Consider the following 27574-nt stretch of genomic DNA (forward strand, 5'->3'; position numbering starts at 1 on the left):
TTCCAACCACGTCTTTAAATATTGAATTATTTATATATATATATATATATATATATATATATATATATATATATATACATATATACATATATATATATATATATATATAAAGTTCTCTACAATAAGACTAATTCATTTAGAATACAGTAGTTAGGACTTGTTAACATTTTAAATCATATCAACAATTCTGAAACTTAATATTAGGTAGGTGGACAAAATCAATGGTAATGTTAAAAATTGTATAGAAAGAAAAAATAGTTTGATTGAACTGAACTAAAAAGTAGTGTAGATGAACTGAACACATTGTCAAAGGAGGGGATCACATTCTCTTTTAATATATCAGCTGCCCTGTGGCTTCAGGTTTCAACCTCACTGGTCAATGAATCAAATACAGATCTGCATACTCCAACCCCAACTTCCTAAGCAGTTTCAGGGAAGTTTACATAACATGCAACAGGAGTAACAAAACTTGTTAAGAGTATGCTGTTGGTATCTAAGAAAATTATCTCTTTTAATAACTAACTTTGAAATACAAGCTCACACAGAATACTTCACTCTTTCTTTCTCACAACACTCTAAAAGCTTACATACACCACTATATTTCTCTCTTCCCTCACGGCACACTACACAAGCACTATTTATTTTTCTTTCACTTCCTTGATATTTTCACACACACGGTGCTTCTATTTATAACAAAGCAAAGACAAAACAATCCAAAACATTTGTGGCAGTGGAGTAGACTGAAAATGGTGGACACTAGGATTCAAGTAAAATCCAAATTATAGTGGTATAGTGGGCAACGTAATGGAGCATAATGGATGGAGCATAATGGAGATAATGATTGGAGAAAGTGGAAGACCCATGATGGGTGGTTGGTTGTCCACTAAGTTTATTTTACAAAACTCCTCCATAAACTTAATGGACTTTGTATCCTTCTATCATGCCGATCAACTTCCTTAAGTCTTGAAATGACCTTGTTGGTAATGGTTTCGTGAATATATCTACAATTTGCTTCTTGCTCTCTACATGTTCAAGTTCCACGCTTCCTTCTTTCACTTTTCACGGATGAAATGAAAACGAACATCAATATGCTTGCTTCTCTCATGATTTACCGGGTTCTTTGCTAACTCAATTGCCAATCTATTATCTACTCGGATCAACACCTTTTCTTCTTACATTATCTCCAAACTTTTCAATAGGTTTCTCAGCCATATTGCATGTCGGACACTTCAGGATGCTGCCACATACTCAGCTTCACATGTGGATAGCGTTACGATGGGTTGCTTCTTTGATAGCCAAGTAAATGATGTATCTCCCATGAAGAAAACATAGCCAGTTGTGCTCTTTCTATCATCTATATTTCCACACCAATCACTATCTGAATATCCACTAAGCCGGTAATGATCTGAGTTGGTGTACAATAATCCAAAAGACATGGTTCCCTTTACATACCTTAGTATCCACTTTAGTGCTTTCCAATGAGAATACCTTGGCTCCTCCATAAATCAGCTTGTGATTCCTACACTTAGCATCAAGTCTGGTCTTGTATTTGTTAAGTACCTCAGACTTCCAATCAAACTGCGATACCTGGTTGTATCAACTTGATTTCCATCTCCGTGTTTGGACAGTTTTGTTCTAGGTTCCATAGGAGTAGAAACCGGATTGCACTTCATCATCTTTTCTTTCTTCAATATCTCCTCAACATACTTCTTTTGAGACACAAAAATTCCTTTTGTGCTTTGGTCCACCTCCAAACCAAGAAAGTACTTCATAACACCCAGATCAGTCATCTCAAATTCTTTTTTCATCACCTTCTTAAACTCTACGACCAACTCATTTCTGCTTCCCATGAAGATTAAATCATCTACGTATAGAGCAACGAACAACATATCTCCTTTGTTCTTCTTTAGGTATAGAGCATGCTCATACGGACACTGCTCATAACCATTCTTCTTGAACTGGGTGTCAATTCTCTCATTCCAGGCTCGAGGAGCTTGTTTCAAGCCATACAATACTTTCTTCAGCTTCAACACTTTTTTCTCTTCACCTCTTCTCATGTAACCGAGAGGTTGCTCTACATAGATCTCTTCTTTTAAAATTCCATTTAGAAATGCTGATTTCACATCCATATGCTGTATCTTCTATCTGTGTTGTGCTGCTAAAGAAAATAGTAGTCGGATTGTCTCCATTCTTGTTACTGGAGCAAACACTTCATCATAGTCAATTCCTTTTTTGCTGTTTATAACCTTTCACCACGAGACGAGCTTTGTAACGTTTCACATCTCCATTTGCATTGATTTTCTTCTTGTATACCCATTTTAAGCCAATTGGTTGAGCTCCTATGGGTAGATCTGTCAGTTCCCAGGTTTCATTTTTTTCAATTGAGCTGATTTCTTCGTTCATTGCTTTCTTCCATCTTCCATCGATCACAACCTCTTCAAATTTGACATCTTCTGCTCCTGTCAACAAACATATTACATGTACCTCATCAGTGGAGTTGTAAATGTCTTGTAAACTTCGAGATCTAGGTTGCACAGGTTCATCTTCTTCATCAGAATAATTGTTGATTCTCTCAACTATAGTCTCCAGGTTTCTTTCAGCAGCTTTCTTAGATATTGTTGAGTTCTCTTCTCCAGACTCCAAGTTCCATGATGACTTTTCCTTCATGTTGTCCCAGCTCCATTCACTTTCCTCATTAACTTGGACATCCCGGCTTACAACTACCGTGTTTGTAATTGGGTTATAAAGTTTGTATGCTTTTGCTTTTTCATCGTACCCAATAAAAACATATTTCTTGCTTTTGTCTTCTAGTTTTGTTCTGTGCTGAGTAGGAACATGACCATAAGCCATACTGCCGAAAATCCTAAAATGGCTGACATTCGGCTTTGTCCCACTCCATGCTTCTTGTGGAGTTATTCCATTTAGTTTAGTATGTGGACACCTGTTTTGCACATAAACTACACATTGTACTGCTTCTGCCCAGAACTTCTTTGGCATATTCTTCCCTTTAAGCATGGTTTGAACCATATCAAGAATGGTCTGATTCTTCCTTTCAGCAACACCATTTTGTTGTGGGGAGTATGGAGCTGTAAGAAATCGTTTTATCCCATGTTGTTCACAGTATTCATTAAACTTTGTTGAAGTGAATTCACCTTCCCTGTCTGATCGGATAGCTTTTATCTGTTTGCTGGTCTCCTTCTCCACCATTAGTCTGAACTTCTTAAATGCATCAAAAGCTTCTGATTTCTCTTTTAAGAAATATACCCAAGTCTTCCGAGAGAAATCATCCATGAACGAAATAAAGTATTTCTAACCACTGAATGAATCAGGAGAGATTGGTCCACACAGATCGGTGTGTATCAGACCAAGTTGTTCATCTGCCTTGAACTCAGTTGACTTCGGAAACTTAGTCCTCGGATGTTTTCCGAGTATACACTCTTCACAAAACTTGTTTTCAAATTCTACATCAGGTAGTCCGCGTACTAATTGCTTCTCTAATAGTTCGGTCAGACCTCCAAAGTTCAAATGGCCAAAACGGAAATGCCATACCATAGCTTCGTCCTTCACGTCACGCTTTAGACACTTATTTTTAAGAATATTCAGCTCCAATTTATACATCCGGTTTTTCTTCATTTCTACTCGGGCAATCAGACGACCGCTTTTATCTTTCAAATATAGTACTCGATCTTTTATCAGAACTGAGTTGCCTTTTTCCATCATTTGACCCATGCTTAAAATATTACTTTTCAACTCGGGAACATAGTAGACATCCCTTATTTCTCCAATCCGTCCATCCTTCTGCATGTGTCGGATTGTTCCACGTCCTTTTACAACCACCTTGGAATCATCTCCAAATGAGACATGTTCGATTTCAACCTTGATGAGTTCGTTGGACAAACTCTGATCTCCGCACATGTGGTTACTTGCCTCCGTGTCTAAGTACCAAACCGAATTGTTTGAATAGTTTGGCACAAGCTCAGCTTCTGGATCTTTTGACATCAATAAGATCCCAATTTCTTCATTGGTTTCCTCAGTAAGAAAATTTGTTTCCTTTGTCTTTTCAGCCTAACAATATTTTTCTATGTGGCCTGGCTTCCCACAATTATAGCAATTTCCTGATCTGCACTCGTTTGCGTAGTGGCCAATTTTGTCACACCTAAAGCATTCAATTCCTAACTTAGATCGACCTTATCGGCCTCTTCCTTGACCACGACCACGCCAATTCTGTTGTCTAGTCTGGTTTGTGTCGGCTTCAAATTCATCTCTGCCACATCCACCTCTTCCTCTTCCTCTAGGATCTTGGCCCTGAGTGTTCCAAGTTCCTCTTAAGTCAAGTTGCACTTGTAGTGCTTGGTCAAGAGGTTCTTTCATTTTTCTTCTCCTTTGTTCATGGGCCTCAAGTGACCCAATAAGCTCTTCAACTGAGAGTGTTGAGAGGTCCTTCGATTCCTCTTGCTTTCAAAATCATCTGTTAGTGATCTCAAAATTTTCTCTACCACCCTGCTGGTGACAATTCCTCTCCATTTTTACAGATTTGATTTGCCACTGCTTCCACCCGAGATATATACTCGGTTACTCTTTCTTTTTCCTCCATTCTCAAACTTTCAAACTCGCCTCTGAGAGTTTGAAGCCTGACTTGCTTCACTCGGTTGTCACCTTTGTATACTTTCTCCAGAATCTGCCATGCTTCTTTTGAAGATTTAGCATTTACTATCTTCTCAAAGCCAGATTCATCCACAGCTCGGTACAATATGTATAGAGCTGATTTATCCTTCACACGCGTTTTCTTCAACTCTGCAAGTTGGGCAACCACCTGTGCTTCGTCATCTGTGGGTTCTTCGTATCCAATCTCCACTACATCCCATACGTCTTGGGATCCCAAAAGAGCTCTCATTTGCACACTCCAATTGTCATAATTAACTTTTTTTGACAACTGGGGTAGAGACATACTGTTTACAAAGTTTGGCATTTCTCACTCTCTCCTTTTTTAACTCGAACACTCATACTGTGAAAGCTCTGATACCAAATTGTTGGTATCTAAGAAAATTATCTCTTTTAATAACTAACTTTGAAATACAAGCTCACAGAGAATACTTCACTCTTTCTTTCTCACAACACTCTAAAAGCTTACATACACCACTATATTTCTCTCTTCCCTCACGGCACACTACACAAGCACTATTTATTTTTCTTTCACTTCCTTGATATTTTCACACACACGGTGCTTCTATTTATAACAAAGCAAAGAAAAAACAATCCAAAACATTTGTGGCAGTGGAGTAGACTGAAAATGGTGGACACTAGGATTTAAGTAAAATCCAAATTATAGTGGTATAGTGAGCAACGTAATGGAGCAAAATGGATGGATCATAATGGAGATAATGATTGGAGAAAGTGGAAGACCCATGATGGGTGGTTGGTTGTGCACTAAGTTTATTTTACAATGCTACCTCTTCACTTTTTCCATCTTTCTTCTTTTTAATTGAACTTGCATGAACACTTGTGGGGCTTGGTGACTTTGCATTCTTACTCTTGACAGGACCTTTTCCTGCTTTTGATTGCTTTGTTCTGTCTACGATTTCTGCTTCTTCTTCCTAGCATTCAAAAAATAAATGAGATGAAATACTAAATTTGAATAGTATTAATGAGGTAATTAAACCAATTCAAGGGAATAAAAATCCTCTCACCTTAGAAATGGTGACATTGTTTCAACCTATGTAGTCGTTTGATCCTTCCTTACTTTCTGCCTTGGATGAGTAATCAGTTGCAGTGCTATCATACTGGTTTAAGAAACATACTATGCTCTGATACCATATACGGGTGACAGAGAAAAGAGAAGACAGAGGATGACAAAAACAACACTGAATAGTCTGTATTGTAGACAAAATCTAAACAAAGCTAACAGTTTTCTCCTTCTCCAACTCAAAATCTGAAAAGAAGAAAAATAAAGTCCTGAAACAATAGTAATTGAAACAATGCGGCAACGCATCATAGATGAGAGATAACCAAGTCAATTGTCGCGTAGAGAAACACACACTAAGAAGAAAGCTATCAATATTAATGGCAAACTGGAAAAAGCGAAACGTGGAAGTGAGGTTTCGATGATAACTTTCCAAAAGGCGGATACGACGGAGATCGGAGAAGAGGATGGAGAAGCGGTGGATTTGTCCCTCTCAGGTTCGGATCTGGATCCACCTAAAGGAGCCTCCATTTTGCGGTGCAGTGTCTGAATTGGTTGAAGAAATTGTGGTGTACTTTCTTCTTTTCTTTTTGGTGTCTCGGTTTCGGGTTTTGTATTCGTCTAATCGAAAAACGGATCTGAATGTGTTGCAAAGTTAATTAAATTAAGTAATATTAGCTTAGCTTAATACCTTTTATTCATGTTTTATTTTGTCAATAACGAGTGATTTAGCTGGGTTCATAATTTGTACCATTGTTATCAATTTTTTTCATTATCATGAGTAATTTTTACATCTACAGGTGCAGTTTTGAAGGAGACAGGTTCTTCCTTGTAATCGTTGGGCCGAGTTGGTACTCTGGGCTTTGAGCCCCCGCACTGCTCAATTTTTGTTATTTGTTAATTTGTCTGTTTATTTATTTTAGGACAAACTTTTATGACTTAATAGTTAAATCTTGAATTCCTAACGTTTGAGGTGAACTTAAAAAAAATAAAAATGCTATTTTAGTAATACGTAAAATATTTGAGGATTATAATATTTTTTCAAAACTGTTTCCAGCCTTTAAAAATGAATTTGAGAAATTAAACTTTTTTTACAAAATAAAAAAATTAGGATTTATTTCTAATTTTGAAGAGTAAAACCATTGATTTGTTGTGTTGAGAAATGGAAAAAGAAGAAAAGAATTGCCAAGACAATTTTACACGAAAGATAAGTGTTTAATAACATTATTCTTTTGATTTTACCCACAAGACAAGAAACAATTAACACAACACAATCAAGGAAACACTTCAGACAGTAGAAAGCCAAATACAGTACTTTGAAGGAAAAGCAGAAACAGATGATTGAGAGAAACAAAAAAAGCAGAAAGAAGTAAGGTGTCCATGAAAGGTAGAGTTGAGGAGATCAATATCTAACGAGTCATGGCTGATGCAACACGTGGAGCTTCCAGGTTAGCTTTTCTCATTCTTTCCTCGTTTGCCTTCCAACCTAGAAAAATACATATGCAACTAATTAGAGGACCTTGTCCAGAAACCAAATATGTGTGCGTAAGTTGTTGATTGAGTAATTATATATACCTAATGAGGGGTCAAGTCCACGGTTTTTAAGTTCCCTGTGCTCTTGGCAAATAGCACAAACTAAACAACAATAGTGAACGAAGCAATCTGAGTATGGTTCTTCAGGTAAGTTGTAGAGAGATCTTAGCTTGATTCTGAATTTGTATGAATATAAGCATCCCAATCCCAAACAGCCAAGCCCAAAAAATATCAAACTTGCACGTGTAGCAGCTGCCATTAATATTTTCAACACATTAGGAAACTAAGTAAAATATACTTTTGACTATGAAGTAACTTCCAAGTGGAACCATTTAAAGATTTCAGTTTACTCACATGTTCTTCCCTGGTCTATAATTTCCGCATTACGACCAAAGGTGAAACTAGGACAGAAAAACGTAAAACAACCTTGATGAAAACAAATGGGAGAATGTTAATATAAAAGACATAGTAATAAAAAAGACACGGTGTGAATAGAGAACTTACAATTTCCTTTGTCGTCAAAGCAATCGTATAAACCAGTTGTCCATTTCCCAGTTGGTGGAGCATTGCTGTTTCGTTGTTGTGCTATCTTACCTTCAACCTCGGACATTTTGAAGCAGATATAACAGACACAGAATATATTTATATATCAGATTAAGAGATTAGAAACTCTATGCAACTTTTTCCTAGTTCACTACATTATCTTGCATATATATAGCCACTGGAAAAGCTCCACAGAGTTGCATTATATATATATATATATATATATATATATATATATATATATCTATCTATCTAAGGCTGCATAATGAATAAGCTCAAAGATTGACATAAGAGTTATTCAATAAAATTATCAATGTACTTGGTGATAATGGAAGAGGTACCTCTTCGATTATTCATTTATTTGAAAAAAGAAAACAGTAATATTAGATTGTGATATATTAAAGACATTATCTTGAAAAAAAAATTGTAGTAGTGAGGAAGAATCCAATTGAAGAAAATCCAACAAATTTTGTCACTAAATGATTTTCTTCATTAATTTTAAACGTTGTCTAATTTTATTGAAGATGATTAAGCAAAATTTGGTATCATTAAGGACTAGTACTTTAAAGTATCTGTGTGAACGTGTCAATGTACTATTTCTTTGTTAGACATTTAATTATGTTTTTTTAAATGACTTTGCGTTTATCTTTTACATTATTATAAAGCAATATAAAGGAGGATAATTAAGTAAAAAAGTAATTTTCAGAATAGATTAAGAATTACAAAGCAGAGGAGTCGTAAGAGAAGTTCTATAAAACTAATTAAGGTGTAGTTGAGGTAAAGGAAAATTACGTGAAAACTTAGAATGTTGAATTTTCAATTGTTATTATTGATTCTAAATAATCTTGTTAATTTGACCATATATCAATTATTATATCTACTTTTAGTTATTTGCAAGACAAAATTAATTATATTTATACGTATAATACGGTATCTTTCAAGTGGATGTTAGATGTGGATAAAATCTAGGTGCATGTTGTCTTTATTTGGATGTTATTTCTTTGATTTTAATTGGTTATATTTTTCAAATATTATGTTTTGTTGTTTGTAGTTATTTGGAGGTGGTGAATGGTTGCAACAAAAGCTATGTTTTATGTGTTCCAAAGGTGACTTCTTCTTGATGTAATTGATTCATGAGGTGCTAGTAAGGGCACATCAGGGTGAAGCCTCAGGGTCTCCTTCACAACCATATCCAGATAACTTAGTTTTGCCAAATCAATCTCCTCCACCATCTTCTTCATTCCAACCACGTCTTTAAATATTGAATTATTTTATATATATATATATATATATATATATACATATATATATATATATATATAAAGTTCTCTACAATAAGACTAATTCATTTAGAATACAGTAGTTAGGACTTGTTAACATTTTAAATCATATCAACAATTCTGAAACTTAATATTAGGTAGGTGGACAAAATCAATGGTAATGTTAAAAATTGTATAGAAAGAAAAAATAGTTTGATTGAACTGAACTAAAAAGTAGTGTAGATGAACTGAACACATTGTCAAAGGAGGGGATCACATTCTCTTTTAATATATCAGCTGCCCTGTGGCTTCAGGTTTCAACCTCACTGGTCAATGAATCAAATACAGATCTGCATACTCCAACCCCAACTTCCTAAGCAGTTTCAGGGAAGTTTACATAACATGCAACAGGAGTAACAAAACTTGTTAAGAGTATGCTGTTGGTATCTAAGAAAATTATCTCTTTTAATAACTAACTTTGAAATACAAGCTCACACAGAATACTTCACTCTTTCTTTCTCACAACACTCTAAAAGCTTACATACACCACTATATTTCTCTCTTCCCTCACGGCACACTACACAAGCACTATTTATTTTTCTTTCACTTCCTTGATATTTTCACACACACGGTGCTTCTATTTATAACAAAGCAAAGACAAAACAATCCAAAACATTTGTGGCAGTGGAGTAGACTGAAAATGGTGGACACTAGGATTCAAGTAAAATCCAAATTATAGTGGTATAGTGGGCAACGTAATGGAGCATAATGGATGGAGCATAATGGAGATAATGATTGGAGAAAGTGGAAGACCCATGATGGGTGGTTGGTTGTCCACTAAGTTTATTTTACAAAACTCCTCCATAAACTTAATGGACTTTGTATCCTTCTATCATGCCGATCAACTTCCTTAAGTCTTGAAATGACCTTGTTGGTAATGGTTTCGTGAATATATCTACAATTTGCTTCTTGCTCTCTACATGTTCAAGTTCCACGCTTCCTTCTTTCACTTTTCACGGATGAAATGAAAACGAACATCAATATGCTTGCTTCTCTCATGATTTACCGGGTTCTTTGCTAACTCAATTGCCAATCTATTATCTACTCGGATCAACACCTTTTCTTCTTACATTATCTCCAAACTTTTCAATAGGTTTCTCAGCCATATTGCATGTCGGACACTTCAGGATGCTGCCACATACTCAGCTTCACATGTGGATAGCGTTACGATGGGTTGCTTCTTTGATAGCCAAGTAAATGATGTATCTCCCATGAAGAAAACATAGCCAGTTGTGCTCTTTCTATCATCTATATTTCCACACCAATCACTATCTGAATATCCACTAAGCCGGTAATGATCTGAGTTGGTGTACAATAATCCAAAAGACATGGTTCCCTTTACATACCTTAGTATCCACTTTAGTGCTTTCCAATGAGAATACCTTGGCTCCTCCATAAATCAGCTTGTGATTCCTACACTTAGCATCAAGTCTGGTCTTGTATTTGTTAAGTACCTCAGACTTCCAATCAAACTGCGATACCTGGTTGTATCAACTTGATTTCCATCTCCGTGTTTGGACAGTTTTGTTCTAGGTTCCATAGGAGTAGAAACCGGATTGCACTTCATCATCTTTTCTTTCTTCAATATCTCCTCAACATACTTCTTTTGAGACACAAAAATTCCTTTTGTGCTTTGGTCCACCTCCAAACCAAGAAAGTACTTCATAACACCCAGATCAGTCATCTCAAATTCTTTTTTCATCACCTTCTTAAACTCTACGACCAACTCATTTCTGCTTCCCATGAAGATTAAATCATCTACGTATAGAGCAACGAACAACATATCTCCTTTGTTCTTCTTTAGGTATAGAGCATGCTCATACGGACACTGCTCATAACCATTCTTCTTGAACTGGGTGTCAATTCTCTCATTCCAGGCTCGAGGAGCTTGTTTCAAGCCATACAATACTTTCTTCAGCTTCAACACTTTTTTCTCTTCACCTCTTCTCATGTAACCGAGAGGTTGCTCTACATAGATCTCTTCTTTTAAAATTCCATTTAGAAATGCTGATTTCACATCCATATGCTGTATCTTCTATCTGTGTTGTGCTGCTAAAGAAAATAGTAGTCGGATTGTCTCCATTCTTGTTACTGGAGCAAACACTTCATCATAGTCAATTCCTTTTTTGCTGTTTATAACCTTTCACCACGAGACGAGCTTTGTAACGTTTCACATCTCCATTTGCATTGATTTTCTTCTTGTATACCCATTTTAAGCCAATTGGTTGAGCTCCTATGGGTAGATCTGTCAGTTCCCAGGTTTCATTTTTTTCAATTGAGCTGATTTCTTCGTCCATTGCTTTCTTCCATCTTCCATCGATCACAGCCTCTTCAAATTTGACATCTTCTGCTCCTGTCAACAAACATATTACATGTACCTCATCAGTGGAGTTGTAAATGTCTTGTAAACTTCGAGATCTAGGTTGCACAGGTTCATCTTCTTCATCAGAATAATTGTTGATTCTCTCAACTATAGTCTCCAGGTTTCTTTCAGCAGCTTTCTTAGATATTGTTGAGTTCTCTTCTCCAGACTCCGAGTTCCATGATGACTTTTCCTTCATGTTGTCCCAGCTCCATTCACTTTCCTCATTAACTTGGACATCCCGGCTTACAACTACCGTGTTTGTAATTGGGTTATAAAGTTTGTATGCTTTTGCTTTTTCATCGTACCCAATAAAAACATATTTCTTGCTTTTGTCTTCTAGTTTTGTTTTGTGCTGAGTAGGAACATGACCATAAGCCATGCTGCCGAAAATCCTAAAATGGCTGACATTCGGCTTTCTCCCACTCCATGCTTCTTGTGGAGTTATTCCATTTAGTTTAGTATGTGGACACCTGTTTTGCACATAAACTACACATTGTACTACTTCTGCCCAGAACTTCTTTGGCATATTCTTCCCTTTAAGCATGGTTCGAACCATATCAAGAATGGTCTGATTCTTCCTTTCAGCAACACCATTTTGTTGTGGGGAGTATGGAGCTGTAAGAAATCGTTTTATCCCATGTTGTTCACAGTATTCATTAAACTTTGTTGAAGTGAATTCACCTTCCCTGTCTGATCGGATAGCTTTTATCTGTTTGCTGGTCTCCTTCTCCACCATTAGTCTGAACTTCTTAAATGCATCAAAAGCTTCTGATTTCTCTTTTAAGAAATATACCCAAGTCTTCCGAGAGAAATCATCCATGAACGAAATAAAGTATTTCTTACCACTGAATGAATCAGGAGAGATTGGTCCACACAGATCGGTGTGTATCAGACCAAGTTGTTCATCTGCCTTGAACTCAGTTGACTTCGGAAACTTAGTCCTCGGATGTTTTCCGAGTATACACTCTTCACAAAACTTGTTTTCAAATTCTACATCAGGTAGTCCGCGTACTAATTGCTTCTCTAATAGTTCGGTCAGACCTCCAAAGTTCAAATGGCCAAAACGGAAATGCCATACCATAGCTTCGTCCTTCACGTCAAGCTTCAGACACTTATTTTTAAGAATATTCAGCTCCAATTTATACATCCGGTTTTTCTTCATTTCTACTCGGGCAATCAGACGACCGCTTTTATCTTTCAAATATAGTACTCGATCTTTTATCAGAACTGAGTTGCCTTTTTCCATCATTTGACCCATGCTTAAAATATTACTTTTCAACTCGGGAACATAGTAGACATCCCTTATTTCTCCAATCCGTCCATCCTTCTGCATGTGTCGGATTGTTCCACGTCCTTTTACAACCACCTTGGAATCATCTCCAAATGAGACATGTTCGATTTCAACCTTGATGAGTTCGTTGAACAAACTCTGATCTCCGCACATGTGGTTACTTGCCTCTGTGTCTAAGTACCAAACCGAATTGTTTGAATAGTTTGGCACAAGCTCATCTTCTAGATCTTTTGACATCAATAAGATCCCAATTTCTTCATTGGTTTCCTCAGTAAGAAAATTTGTTTCCTTTGTCTTTTCAGCCTGACAATATTTTTCTATGTGGCCTGGCTTCCCACAATTATAGCAATTTCCTGATCTGCACTTGTTTGCGTAGTGGCCAATTTTGTCACACCTAAAGCATTCAATTCCTGACTTAGATCGACCTTATCGGCCTCTTCCTTGACCACGACCACGCCAATTCTGTTGTCTAGTCTGGTTTGTGTCGGCTTCAAATTCATCTCTGCCACATCCACCTCTTCCTCTTCCTCTAGGATCTTGGCCCTGAGTGTTCCAAGTTCCTCTTAAGTCAAGTTGCACTTGTAGTGCTTGGTCAAGAGGTTCTTTCATTTTTCTTCTCCTTTGTTCATGGGCCTCAAGTGACCCAATAAGCTCTTCAACTGAGAGTGTTGAGAGGTCCTTCGATTCCTCTTACTTTCAAAATCATCTGTTAGTGATCTCAAAATTTTCTCTACCACCCTGCTGGTGACAATTCCTCTCCATTTTTACAGATTTGATTTGCCACTGCTTCCACCCGAGATATATACTCGGTTACTCTTTCTTTTTCCTCCATTCTCAAACTTTCAAACTCGCCTCTGAGAGTTTGAAGCCTGACTTGCTTCACTCGGTTGTCACCTTTGTATACTTTCTCCAGAATCTACCATGCTTCTTTTGAAGATTTAGCATTTACTATCTTCTCAAAGCCAGATTCATCCACAGCTCGGTACAATATGTATAGAGCTGATTTATCCTTCACACGCGTTTTCTTCAACTCTGCAAGTTGGGCAACCACCTGTGCTTCGTCATCTGTGGGTTCTTCGTATCCAATCTCCACTACATCCCATACGTCTTGGGATCCCAAAAGAGCTCTCATTTGCACACTCCAATTGTCATAATTAACTTTTTTTGACAACTGGGGTAGAGACATACTGTTTACAAAGTTTGGCATTTCTCACTCTCTCCTTTTTTAACTCGAACACTCATACTGTGAAAGCTCTGATACCAAATTGTTGGTATCTAAGAAAATTATCTCTTTTAATAACTAACTTTGAAATACAAGCTCACAGAGAATACTTCACTCTTTCTTTCTCACAACACTCTAAAAGCTTACATACACCACTATATTTCTCTCTTCCCTCACGGCACACTACACAAGCACTATTTATTTTTCTTTCACTTCCTTGATATTTTCACACACACGGTGCTTCTATTTATAACAAAGCAAAGAAAAAACAATCCAAAACATTTGTGGCAGTGATGGGTGGTTGGTTGTGCACTAAGTTTATTTTACAGATGCTACCTCTTCACCTTTTCCATCTTTCTTCTTTTTAATTGAACTTGCATGAACACCTGTGGGGCTTGGTGACTTTGCATTCTTACTCTTGACAGGACCTTTTCCTGCTTTTGATTGCTTTGTCTGGTCTACGATTTCTGCTTCTTCTTCCTAGCATTCAAAAAATAAATGAGATGAAATACTAAATTTGAATAGTATTAATGAGGTAATTAAACCAATTCAAGGGAATAAAAATCCTCTCACCTTAGAAATGGTGACATTGTTTCAACCTATGTAGTCGTTTGATCCTTCCTTACTTTCTGCCTTGGATGAGTAATCAGTTGCAGTGCTATCATACTGGTTTAAGAAACATACTATGCTCTGATACCATATACGGGTGACAGAGAAAAGAGAAGACAGAGGATGACAAAAACAACACTGAATAGTCTGTATTGTATACAAAATCTAAACATAGCTAACAGTTTTCTCCTTCTCCAACTCAAAATCTGAAAAGAAGAAAAATAAAGTCCCGAAACAATAGTAATTGAAACAATGCGGCAAGGCATCATAGATGAGAGATAACCAAGTCAATTGTCGCGCACAAAAACACAGACTAAGAAGAAAGCTATCAATATTAATGGCAAACTGGAAGAATCAGCGAAACGTGGAAATGAAGTTTCGATGATAACTTTCCAAAAGGCAGATACGACGGAGATCGGAGAAGAGGATGGAGAAGCGGTGGATTTGTCCCTCTCGGGTTCGGATCCGGATCCACCTAAAGGAGCCTCCATTTTGCGGTGCAGTGTCTGAATTGGTTGAAGAAATTGTGGTGTACTTTCTTCTTTTCTTTTTGGTGTCTCGGTTTCGGGTTTTGTATTCGTCTAATCGAAAAACAGATCTGAATGTGTTGCAAAGTTAATTAAATTAAGTAATATTAGTTTAGCTTAATACCTTTTATTCATGTTTTATTTTGTCAATAACCAGTGATTTAGCTGGGTTCATAATTTGTACCATTGTTATCAATTTTTTTCATTATCATGAGTAATTTTTACATCTACAGGTGCAGTTTTGAAGGAGACAGGTTTTTCCTTGTAATCGTTGGGCCGAGTCGGTACTCTGGGCTTTGGGCCCCCGCACTGCTCAATTTTTGTTATTTGTTAATTTGTCTGTTTATTTATTTTAGGACAAACTTTTATGACTTAATAGTTAAATCTTGAATTCCTAACGTTAATGCTATTTTAGTAATACGTAAAATATTTGAGGATTATAATATTTTTTCAAAACTGTTTCCAGCCTTTAAAAATGAATTTGAGAAATTAAACTTTTTTTACAAAATAAAAAAATTAGGATTTATTTCTAATTTTGAAGAGTAAAACCATTGATTTGTTGTGTTGAGAAATGGAAAAAGAAGAAAAGAATTGCCAAGACAATTTTACACGAAAGATAAGTGTTTAATAATATCATTCTTTTAATTTTACCCACAAGACAAGAAACAATTAACACAACACAATCAAGGAAACACTTCAGACAGTAGAAAGCCAAATACAGTACTTTGAAGGAAAAGCAGAAACAGATGATTGAGAGAAACAAAAAAAAGCAGAAAGAAGTAAGGTGTCCATGAAAGGTAGAGTTGAGGAGATCAATATCTAACGAGTCATGGCTGATGCTACACGTGGAGCTTCCAGGTTAGCTTTTTTCATTCTTTCCTTGTGTGCCTTCCAACCTAGAAAAATACATATGCAAATAATTAGAGGACCTTGTCCAGAAAACACATATGTGTGGGTTTTTTTACACTTCTAGTACACTTTTAAGCAAAAATGATGAGAATGAATTAATTGCGAAATATACCATAATGTGCTGTGTTAAATGTTTTAAAAAAATCCGTCTCAAAATGTTTTTTTTCCCTTGAGTTATAGGTTAAGTTGTTTGTACACAAAGTTCCTGAAATTGCGAGCTACCGCATGATATTGTCATGAATTTCTGAAAGTTAAAATGGTGTTTGTGTACACGATGATATTTTGATAGGAAAATGTTTTTTTAATAACTTTTGTACATCACTCACTTAATAACTTTTCAGTTTCAAATATCTTTTAAAAAATAAATTCAAACATATCACCAAAAAGTGACACGTGATCTATTGTCAAAAAGTTGTTACAAAAGGTTAGACTAAAGATTCTTTGACATATTTAAATATTTTACATTCATTTGACATTACCCTTATCTATATTTTATTCTCTTCTTTCTTGAAATAATAAAAAAGTTTACATTTTTATGATCATTTTACTCTTATAATATGTGTTAAATGAATATAAAAGTGTCATGGTATCATTACTTCAAAGGTTATTAATAGTCCATTTTGGTGCATGTGCATCCATGACAATTTGTAATTAATTCAAAATCTATCCATTTTCATATTTTTTTTTCCTAAAGCTAGACCACAAGTATTATAAGTATTATAAATAATAAAAAGCATATTTGTGTGCGTATGTTGTTGATTGAGTAATTATATATACCTGTTGAGGGGTAAAGTCCACGGTTTTTAAGTTCTCTGTGCTCTTGGCAGATAGCACAAAGTAAACAACAAGAGTGAACGCAACAATCTGAGCATGGTTCTTCAGGTAAGTTGTAGAGAGATCTTAGCTTGATTCTGAATTTGTATGAATATAAGCATCCCAATCCCAAAAGGCCAAGCCCAAAAAATGTCAAACGTGCACGTATAGCAGCTGCGATTAATATTTTCAACACATATTAGGAAACTAAGTAAAATATTCTTTTGACTATGAAGTAACTTCCAAGTAGAACCATTTAAAGATTTCAGTTTACTCACATGTTCTTCCTTGATCTATAATTTCCGCATTACTACCAAAGGCGTCAGGAGGAGAGACCCACGTAAAACAACCTTGATGAAAACAAATGGGAGAATGTTAATATAAAAGATATAGTAATAAAAAGACACGGTGTGAATAGAGAACTTACAATTTCCTTTGTCGTCAAAGCAATCGTATAAACCAGTTGTCCATTTCCCAGTTGGTGGAGCATTGCTGTTTTGTTGTTGTGCTCTCTCACCTTCTACCTCGTACATTTTGAAGCAGATATAGCAGACACAGAATATATTTATATATCAGATTAAGAGATTAGAAACTCTATGCAACTTTTTCCTAGTTCACTACATTATCTTGCATATATATAGCCACTGGAAAAGCTCCACAGAGTTGCATTATATATATATATATATATATATATATATATATATATATATATATATATGTCTGTGATCACCTTTTCAAAATGCAAAGAAATTCCATTACCCTTTATAAATCTAGCCATTAATATAAATTAGTTTATCTCTTATCAAGCTGTTTAGGTACATATATTAGTTTAAGTTAAGGCTGCATATAATGAATAAGCTCAAAGATTGACATAAGAGTTATTCAATAAAATTATCAATGTACTTCGTGATAATCAAAGAGGTGTAAAAATAACATTTATTTGAAAGAAGAAAACAGTAATATTAGATTGTGATATATTAAAGACATTATCTGAAAAAAATTGTAGAAGTTACGAAGAATCGAATTGAAGAAAATCCAACAAATTTTGTCACTAAAATGATTAAGCAAAATTTGGTATCATTAAGGACTAGTACTCTAAAGTCTCTGTGTGAACGTGTCAATGTTATTATTTATTTGTTAGACATTTAATTATGTTTTTTTAAATGACTTTTTGCGTTTATCTTTTACAAAAGGGAATTGTGTAATTCTGCATACATTATTATAAAGCAATATAAAGGAGGATAATTAAGTAAAAAAGTAATTTTCAGAGTAGATTAAGAATTTCAAAACAGAGGAGTCGTAAGAGAAGTTCTATAAAACTAATTAAGGTGTAGTTGAGGTAAAGGAAAATTACGTGAAAACTTAGAATGTTGAATTTTCAATTGTTATTATTGATTCTAAATAATATTGTTAATTTGACCATATATCAATTATTATATCTACTTTTAGTTATTTGCAAGACAAAATTAATTATATTTATATATATAATACGGTATCTTTCGAGTGGATGTAGATGTGGATAAAATCTAGGTGCATGTTGTCTTTATTTGGATGTTATTTCTTTGATTTTAATTGGTTATATTTTTCAAATATTATGTTTTGTTGTTTGTAGTTATTTGGAGGTGGTGAATGGTTGCAACAAAAGCCATGTTTTATGTGTTCCAAAGGTGATTTTTCACTGTGTGTGAAGTCTAAGCTATGTTTTATGTGTTCCAAAGGCAAATGTGATCTTTCACTCTGTTTGAAGTCTAAACTAAGACTAACGGTAAAATGATATATATTTATATTCATTGAGCATATATTAAAAATAAAATATTATAAAAAATGAACTTTATATTTAAAAAAAGAAAGCAAAAATAAAAAATGATACTATAAAATCAATGCATGTCAAATTTTCATTTTTCTTAAATTAATTCACAAAAGTTTGATAAAGTAGACGATAAGTTGGAATGAGAAGCAAAGGTGTTGCTCGTGGCATTGATAAGCCTGATTTCTCGTTCATATCTAATTCATGGTTAGCAATGCCATCAGGTAACTCCCAGTTGAAGCAGTGCACCAACTGTGCTATAACCAATTTAACTATGCTCAAACCCATCACCATTCCTGGGCAGCTTCTCCGACCAGACCCAAACGGTATAAGTTCAAAGTCTTGTCCCTTAAAATCTATGTTGCTGTCGACAAATCTTTCAGGGTAAAACACATCAGCATTTTCCGACCACACTGTAGGGTTTCTCCCTATGGCCCATGCATTTATTATTATTCGTGACTTCTTCTTGATGTAATAGCCTTCTATCACTATATCCTCCATTGATTCATGAGGTGCTAGTAAGGGCACAGCAGGGTGAAGCCTTAGGGTCTCCTTCACAACCATATCCAGATAACTTAGTTTTGCCAAATCAATCTCCTCCACCATCTTCTTCATTCCAACCACATCTTTCAGCTCGTCTTGAACACTTTCCATCACTCTTGGATGTCGCACCAGTTCTGAAATGGCCCATTCAATCACGTTGCTCGAAGTTTCTGATGCACCAATTACCATGTCGAACACAATACCCTTTATGCAACTTTTATCGATCACAGGTGCATCTTCAACATGTCGATGCATTGGTTGGTCTTTCAACGAAAGTAGTGTGTCAATGAAATCGTTAAGGTGCCCTTCTGCTTTAGGAACCCCTTCGTGTTCTTCGATAATCTCCTCCAACATTTCATCAAGCGCTTTACTGATTTTCTTTGATCGTTGTGTTAATCCCTGTTAATCAAGAAACAAAATTAATCATCCGAATGTAAAGTTGGTGTCTTTATATCAGCAACTTCTTATATACAAACCTGAAGATCAAAGGGTCGAAACCAAGGCAAATAATCTGCCAAATTGAAAGCTCCTGAAACACTCATGGTCTCCAAAAGAATCCCTTTCAAGTCAAATCTATGATCCTTGTTCCTTCCCAGCACCATCTTACATGCCATGTCAATCAAAACTTCCCCCACTCGCTCACTGAGGTTCACAACCTCACGCGCCGCCGCTGCTTCCCTCAACCACTCCACCATCGCCCCAATCTCCCTCTTTCTCAAAGGCGCAAACCGCTCCACCTTCGACGCGCTCAGCAGGTGCGTGGTGCACACCTTCCTCACGCCGCGCCAGTACGCGCCGTACTCTGCAAACGCCACGCTCTCTGGGCCGTACGTGTATTGGGCCGCTTCGAACTTGGGCCTGTTCGCGAACACGGCGTCGTGGGTTTTGAGGAACAGTTCCGCGGCCTCCGGAGACGAGACCACAACGGTCGGAACGGTTCCCAGTTGTAACGACATTATAGGACCGTAACGTTGGGATAGGGATTGGAGCGAACGATGTAGGAGTGCTTCTCTTCCTCCTACCATCATGTGGAGGTTTCCGATTATCGGTAACCGCGGCGGCCCCGGAGGAGGCGGTGGCTGTCTCCGTCGTGACGCGGTGGTGCGTAGGATGTAGATTGATGAGACTAGGGTGGCTAGGAGAATGGGTAGTGTTAGATGGAACATGTTGCTGTTTGGTTTATTGTTGATGTGTCTGAAGCTTTGGAGATGGCAAAAGGAATCGGTTGTGACCTGTATTTATATCTTCTTCCTCCATGGATTGATTCAAGTTGGGTGATTCAAAATTTTGAAACTTTATAAGAAATTAAATTAGTTAGTATTTTAACCTGATTTTGAAAAACCCAACAAAAAATTAAAAGTACACTTCAAAATCAATTGATAGTGTCTATTACCGATTCCTAGATTATAAATCAATCTTTCAAACTTTGACCGAAGCATATGTTTGATTTGTTGGTATGTATGTATAGTTTAAGAACTGATAATATGTTAATGTAACGGTTGAAGAAGTAGTGAAGAGGATCAGTGTCTCTTTGTGATTTGGGACGATTCTACATCAGATAATTCTGATTGTTTTTCTTGATGATTATAGATTTTTTGACGTATGAAATCAGATCACGTATTTTGTGATGATCGAAGAACAATCCTCAGTGGATTTGATTCGAATCTATTTGACAACCAAAGTAAGCATTGATAACTAAAATTAGCAGTGACCTGGTACATGTATTGTATTTGGTTAGAACATTTTCAAGATGAAGATATCAAAACATATCCCTAGAAAATGACTGTCCTTTGAAGATGAAAAGAATGTTTTCGGCTGTTTTTTTTGTTTTCAGAATTAAAAGTTTCTTTATTGTTTTTATAGAGAAAATGCTTCAGATTAAGAGAAAGTTAACCTCATTATAAGGTTAGAAAAGACCACAAACCTTGGCAAGAACAGTATAATTTATATATATCAATAAGATCAATCTGAATGCACCCAGAAGCAGAAGATTTGACCAAATGTGCTGACTCTGATGGATAAATTAAGAATTGCATATCTTTGATGATAAGAATTAATGAACTACGTGTTTAATAAAAATCTTGTGACGTCAATTTAATCTCATGCTTCGTTCCATTTTCTGCATTCAACATTTGCCAGGAGAGATTACTTCTCAGAATTTCTGTTCTATGCAATTACTTTCAAGTTCGTATATTCTGTTTTTTTTTTCCATGATTTGTTTTGCGCTGCTGGTTTTCTGCTCCAAATTCGAATATTAGAATAGTGAATGTTTCGTTCATGTATAGACACAAAATCTCACAGATTAAAATTTACAAACCATACAAAATCCAATTTGAAGGTTCATGCAGACCAAATAGTATGAAGTTTAGTAACTCAAATGATTGGGAAACGAGTAATTGTCTCATTTCATATTGGTAATCGGTTAAACTGAAAGTTACACAATTTTAGAACTCGTAGAAATTACTTAGCCCCACTTGCTATTGTTTTGCTTGGGTTAATAATTGATATCTTTTTTAACTGACTACTCTAATTTGTTAGTTTTATTCAAAATAGTCTTCTTATTTTTGAGTTGTTCAAAGTGGTCCATCTTTCAGACAGGTCATTCAGTTTGTCTTCTGTTTTTTTATTGAACCATGCTATGAATCTTTGAGACACAGTCGGTTGACCCAGTGAGTATACAGACTGGTGCAGGAATATTGTAAAACTGTGTTAAAAAGAAAAGAAATAAACAGAACTATGAGAAATAAAGTAGAAAAATTAATTAGTAAAAATGTACTAAATGTATACTTTGGTAAGAAAGGAGAAAAAGGGGTGTGATATAACAGGCAAACGAACAAAAAAATATAGATGAAAAATAGTAGAAGTATACTTTCGTGATGCAGTTTTGTACTATAGCATTAACAGAATTGCAGTCAGTGAATCCAATTGCAGCAAACAAATACAAAGTGAGAACCGATTGTTATCTTATTTCAAAAAAGAAAAGAAAAGAACATATTTTCCTGATTTAATTTTATGTAAACAATATCTAGCAATTAGGGTAATCTGCATAATTTATTCCTTTCCAACTTCATCTGCTAGGCGATAAGTTGGCACAGCTAGCAAATGCTTACTTCTTGGCATTGTAAGACCAAATTTCTCAGTCATGTCCAATTCATCATGGGACATGCCCAAAGGAAGCTCCCAATTGAAGCAATGAACCAATTGAGCCAGAACAATCTTAGCAGTGGTGAGACCCAAATGAATCCCAGGGCACCCTCTGCGACCTGAACCAAATGGTATGAGTCTAAAGTCAAATCCTTTTATGTCAACATTGCTGTTGGAAAATCTTTCGGGACAAAACTCCTCAGCATTATCTGACCAAACTTTAGAATCTCTCCCCAAAGCCCATGCATTCACTATCACCCTTGTCTTTTTCTTTATGCAGTAACCATCTATAGTAACATCTTCTCTACACTCACGAGGTACCAGCAAAGGTGCAACAGGGTACAACCTTAGTGTCTCCTTCACAACTAAGTCCAAATAAGTCAACTTTTCCATATCAGTTTCCTCCACTTTTCTATTCATCCCCACCACACTTTCCAACTCAGCTTGAAGTTTCTTCATCACCCTTGGATGCTTTAAGAGTTCTGACATGGCCCACTCAACCGTTGTGGCAGATGTGTCAACTCCTGCAATAATCATAGTCATCACAATAGCCTTGATATGTGTTCTTTCAATCACAGGACCATGTTCATCCTGAGGATCCAGGGGTTGATGCAGAAGTGCAAGTAATATGTCCACAAAATCCTTTTGGCCCTTTTGTTCTTTATCAGAATCCTGTTCGTGGTCTTTGATAATCTGCTCCATTACTACGTCAAATGATTTACACACTTTCTTTAATCGTTTTACCAGCCCCTGAAAGTCACATCAGAAAATTAAATCATATATTGTTAGAATGATTTTTTTGTTCAGCACAGATTCTGTCCTTCAAAGATAATCTTGTTTAAGACACTACTTAAGGGATTAATCTCTTTCAACCAATGTTTTTCGATATTCATAGATGATAACTCAACCATCAAACCAACAAAATCACAATAAAATCTATACTGTGAAAGATCATTAACAAAACATGCAGCAGCATTTCATACCTGAAGATCAAACATGCGTAGCCAAGGCAAATAATCTGCAACATTGAAAGTTCCTGCCAAGTTCAGTACTTCACGAACAAGGTTCTTTACATCGAATCTATCGTCCTTACTGCGACCAAAGATCATTTTAAAGGTGAGATTCTCAATGAGATCCCCTACAGTATCACTGACATCCGTAACCTCATGTGATGATGCTGTCTTCTGCAGAAAGCAGACAAACTCTGCCAACAGCTCACTTCTCAAAGGAGAAAACATCTCAACTTTTGATGCAATCAGAAGTTGTACTGTGCAGAGTTTCCTCATGTTGCGCCAGTAGGGGCCATACTCAGAAAAAACTAAGCCTTTACCACCATAGGAAATATAGTGGGATGAGATGCTTTTAGGCCTGGAAGCAAAAGTAATGTCATGAGTCTTGAGGAATAGTTCAGCTATTTCTGGTGAAGATATCACAATGGTTGGAACCTGTCCCAGCTTTAAGTACATTATAGGTCCATATTCTGCTGCAAGGGATTGAAGGGTGCGGTGTGGTAATTTCCCTAGCATGTGGAGATGACCAATAATTGGCAGGGGCTTGGGACCAGGTGGATGTTTTTCATTATCTTGGCCTTGTTTTGCTTTCAACACAGCAACTGATACCACAAATATGAATACCACAAGGAGTATTGCAGGAATAGCTACTGTTTCAGGAAACATTTCTGATTTTTCTTGATTAAAAATGGAGAATGTGTGGAGTATTCCTTATATGATCTTAAGGTAACCAAGGTTTTGCAATGGACAAAATTTCCTGCTACAAAAGAAAAATGGGTGATTGCAGAGTGAATGTTAGCTTGGAACGCGAAAATAGAAAAGAAATAAACTTCATACTTCATGTAATCAATAAACCAGACTTGTTAAACAAAGGTGAAGAATTAAAGCCGAAAGATTATAAAGTAAAAATTAATTTACTCTAAATTCAATTAATATATATATTCTGCTATCTCCTCACCAATAAAGTGTTTTTGTTGGATAAGATGAGAAATAGATTGAAAAAGTGAGGTTGAGGAATGCAGGAGATAGACATTCATGTGAAAGAGAAAAAAAAATACAGAAAAAAAAGAAGAAAAATAAAAGAAGGTTGGCCTAAGACCAAGAGCATTACAAGTTATCTGCATAAACTCAAACGAAGATGACTAAGGCATAAAAAATGAACATTGGTGATTGATTGACAAGTCCACTCTCTTCAAGGATAAAAACAAAATGCATTGAGTGCATTGGCTTGACAAGTTTGCAGGTCAATTCACTAAAATCAATAATAATAATAATAATAATAAAATTATTTCCAGTAAAATTTAAACAGAAGAAAATTCAAAAAAATGCTATATCACTGATATTCAAAATTTTATTTATTTTTATTACAATTGAGCAAGATGAGCCAAAATGAGTTCCTGAATATTGTTGGTCAAAGGTAATAAACAACTTTATTAAAGAAATACATTGAAAATCATGAAAGAGTGTAGTGTTAGATTACTTGTTTAAGTATCTCAACCCAAACATGAAAACACCCTTTTTCCGTATAGAATTAAATAGCTTGACAAATGACAGACACAGCCAAGATGCTGATAGTGATTCAAATCATATCATCACATGGGTTTAAACCAGATTGGTGCCAGGCAAAACCGACCCTACAAAGATTTTATTTCTCCTAAAACAAGAGTAGTTCCAATTTCAACTTCTTATTACTATTATTACTAAATCTCTAACAGCAGTAAAATAATTAAGAGATTTAATTTTAAATTTTTTTTAATGACAGAAGCAAAATACCCCACAAATTCATGAAGCACGACCATAAACACAACTCGACTACAGTTCTGTTCGAAAGAATATATGTAAAACTAAAATTGACAGATAAACATACCTTCTTAAACTGTGCTAACATGTAACAACAAAAGAGAGTTGTACTGCGTATGATTAAAGAAGATGGTAACAGTGGTTGAAGAAAAAGAAAAAGAAAGATAGCAGGTTTACTTAGTACTGATTTAGTGGGATTCGGTAGCTGCAGAATAAAATATAATTTTCTATTATAATAATATTGTTGAAGAATAGATACAAAATGAATATCCTACAACTTGTTTTTTCTTTATCTGGTTTAGGCAGATCTGTAGAAAAACTGGTTCTGAAACACAGTAGAAAGGGTATATAGTGATTTAAGAAAACACAGTTTCTGAAGTTACAGTCACAGGATTCAATAAATCAGCAATAAAGTTAAGACTTTTGAGCCTCCTAAATTCCCCCTAAACAAAATAAGACAACACAGGAAACTTTTGAGACAACAGTTTGCTTTGTCCCATTGCCCTGAAAATAAGAATAGAATGAGAGAGAGATACCTTAGTGTGTGATTGTGTGGATCCAACGAAAACCTCAGCAGAGAGTGCAGAAGACAGATCAGAAACGTTAGAAAATGAAACAATTAAAGCAAGAAAACGTGTTTGTGTGGGCTGTTGGTATTGAAGGAAAGATATATGAATGTGAAATGATTTTGGAATTTTGTTCATATAGGTTCGTGGCAAATTGCTGGTTCTGGCATTCTGGTCATCGGAGACTTTGGAAAGAGAAATGATATACTTCCAATCTTCAAATATTTTTATTTTTATTATTTTTTCTCTCTCAAAAGTATACAAATTTATTCTTCTATAATCATTTTTACTTTTACTTGTGTTACATTTATGTCTAAATATTTTAAAACATTAGTCAAACTCTTGTACTATCTACCTTAGAATTTTCAACTACTTTGCTATTTTATACTGAAACTGCTTTCTTCATCAATCTTACTATCTCACAAGTAAGTTAAATTAAATTTAATCTACGTACGAATCAAATTATATTACATCAGAAAAAATATGTTTTTTTTAAAATTATTTGTAGTAAGATGTTGTCATAAGTGGATTTGTGTTAATGACATTTGGTGTAAATTTATCTCGTATGATATATATATTCTAAGTGGATTTGTGTTAATGACATTTGGTGTAAATTTATCTGGTGTATATGATATATATATTCTAACTCAACAGGGTGTTAGACATATGGTTTGTTTGATTAGGTCAGACTCATAATTTAAATATTAGATTTACAAGAAATATATGATGTGATTTGATAGAAAAAGATGAACATGTTTCTCATTATTAAATATTGATCTTGTTTAATAAGTTGTACATCTTTGTCATTATAAATTCATATGCTGAAAAAACGTGTATACAACACACCATTAAAAGCAGTGTGACTTCCAAATTGACTAGTAATGGTTGTCTTACTAGTTTTATTGAAGACAAACTTCTCTACAAAGAGTTTGAATTTTGAATTTTGAATTTTAAATTTTAAATTCTTTCCTCTTTAAGTTTTGAATTTTCAGTCAATGTTTCTAGATTTAAAAAGAAAAAATGAACGTATACGTAATCTTTACATACGCATTTAATTTAGGCTAATGATTTTATGGGTTTATAAATAGTCATGGTCTTGTCATGTTTAAATATATTAAAATAAAGATCTTTTGTATAACATTTTTAAAACTTATTGAACGAAAACAAGAGTTTTAGTCTTATATTGGATCATTGAATGAGTAGCCAAAACTTTGGTAATTACTTCTCACAATTATTAACTGCACCCGACACTAAAACAAAAAGACCAAATTATCCTTTATCAATGTTATTATTTTTGTCGTCGCCATTTCTATTATCATTGTTGAAGCAGAGAAATTAGAAAAGAAAGAATGTTACCAGGAAAAAGAAGAGAGAAAACGAAAAAGTTTGTTCTCAAAAGTTCTTTTCTAAAATTATTTTATGTGTTTTAGAAAACTTTTTTCAGAATACATTTCATGTGGAGTGTTCAATAAAATACGTTCCTCAATATATATATATATATATATATATATATATATATATATATATATATATATATATATATATATATATATATTTTCAGAAATTATATTCCGGAAAGTTCTCTTTTAGATGCATTTCATATGTTATAAAAATTTAATTTTGAAAGTCTTATTTCAAAAATTTCGAAAAGTTTGTTCTGAAATTTTTTTGAAACATATAATCTAGAAATAGTCTTTAAAAAGGATAAAACGATATTTTTAAAATTTGAAAAGGTGTACAAAGAAATTGGGGGTGCAATAAGTAAAAGCTTATACTTCAATTAAAGTTTTTGGTGACATCCTCGTTCTTATCAAAGACTTTCTCTTTCTTTTTTTTCCTTTGAATTGTTTACATGTTAACGTTAGTTCTCTGTCTTATTTTGTTTGTGTTCTT

General features: G+C 35.0%; 3 protein-coding genes across 3 annotated transcripts; all 3 read right to left on the reverse strand.

The window, feature by feature from the left end:
- Nucleotides 1-6874: 6874 nt before the first annotated feature.
- LOC128193544 (protein PLANT CADMIUM RESISTANCE 7-like) lies at nt 6875-7936 on the reverse strand. The gene is made up of 4 exons (XM_052867219.1): nt 7718-7936; nt 7568-7639; nt 7256-7465; nt 6875-7166 (listed from the first exon to the last, which is right to left on the reverse strand). Exons 1-4 carry the CDS (start codon nt 7821-7823, stop codon nt 7090-7092), a joined length of 465 nt encoding a protein of 154 aa, XP_052723179.1. The 5' UTR covers nt 7824-7936; the 3' UTR covers nt 6875-7089.
- Nucleotides 7937-15706: 7770 nt separating this feature from the next.
- On the reverse strand, nt 15707-17461 carry LOC108343984 (protein PLANT CADMIUM RESISTANCE 9). Its single transcript, XM_017582445.2, has 4 exons — nt 17239-17461; nt 17090-17161; nt 16776-16985; nt 15707-15985 (listed from the first exon to the last, which is right to left on the reverse strand). Exons 1-4 carry the CDS (start codon nt 17342-17344, stop codon nt 15909-15911), a joined length of 465 nt encoding a protein of 154 aa, XP_017437934.1. The 5' UTR covers nt 17345-17461; the 3' UTR covers nt 15707-15908.
- Nucleotides 17462-18692: 1231 nt separating this feature from the next.
- On the reverse strand, nt 18693-25894 carry LOC108343734 (cytochrome P450 CYP736A12). Its single transcript, XM_017582082.2, has 5 exons — nt 25652-25894; nt 23289-24075; nt 22228-23055; nt 19638-20240; nt 18693-19560 (listed from the first exon to the last, which is right to left on the reverse strand). Exons 2-5 carry the CDS (start codon nt 23979-23981, stop codon nt 18721-18723), a joined length of 2964 nt encoding a protein of 987 aa, XP_017437571.1. The 5' UTR covers nt 23982-24075; nt 25652-25894; the 3' UTR covers nt 18693-18720.
- Nucleotides 25895-27574: the final 1680 nt, after the last annotated feature.

The sequence above is a fragment of the Vigna angularis genome, chromosome 8 (genome assembly GCF_016808095.1).
Source record: "Vigna angularis cultivar LongXiaoDou No.4 chromosome 8, ASM1680809v1, whole genome shotgun sequence".
Classification (NCBI taxonomy): Eukaryota; Viridiplantae; Streptophyta; class Magnoliopsida; order Fabales; family Fabaceae; genus Vigna; species Vigna angularis.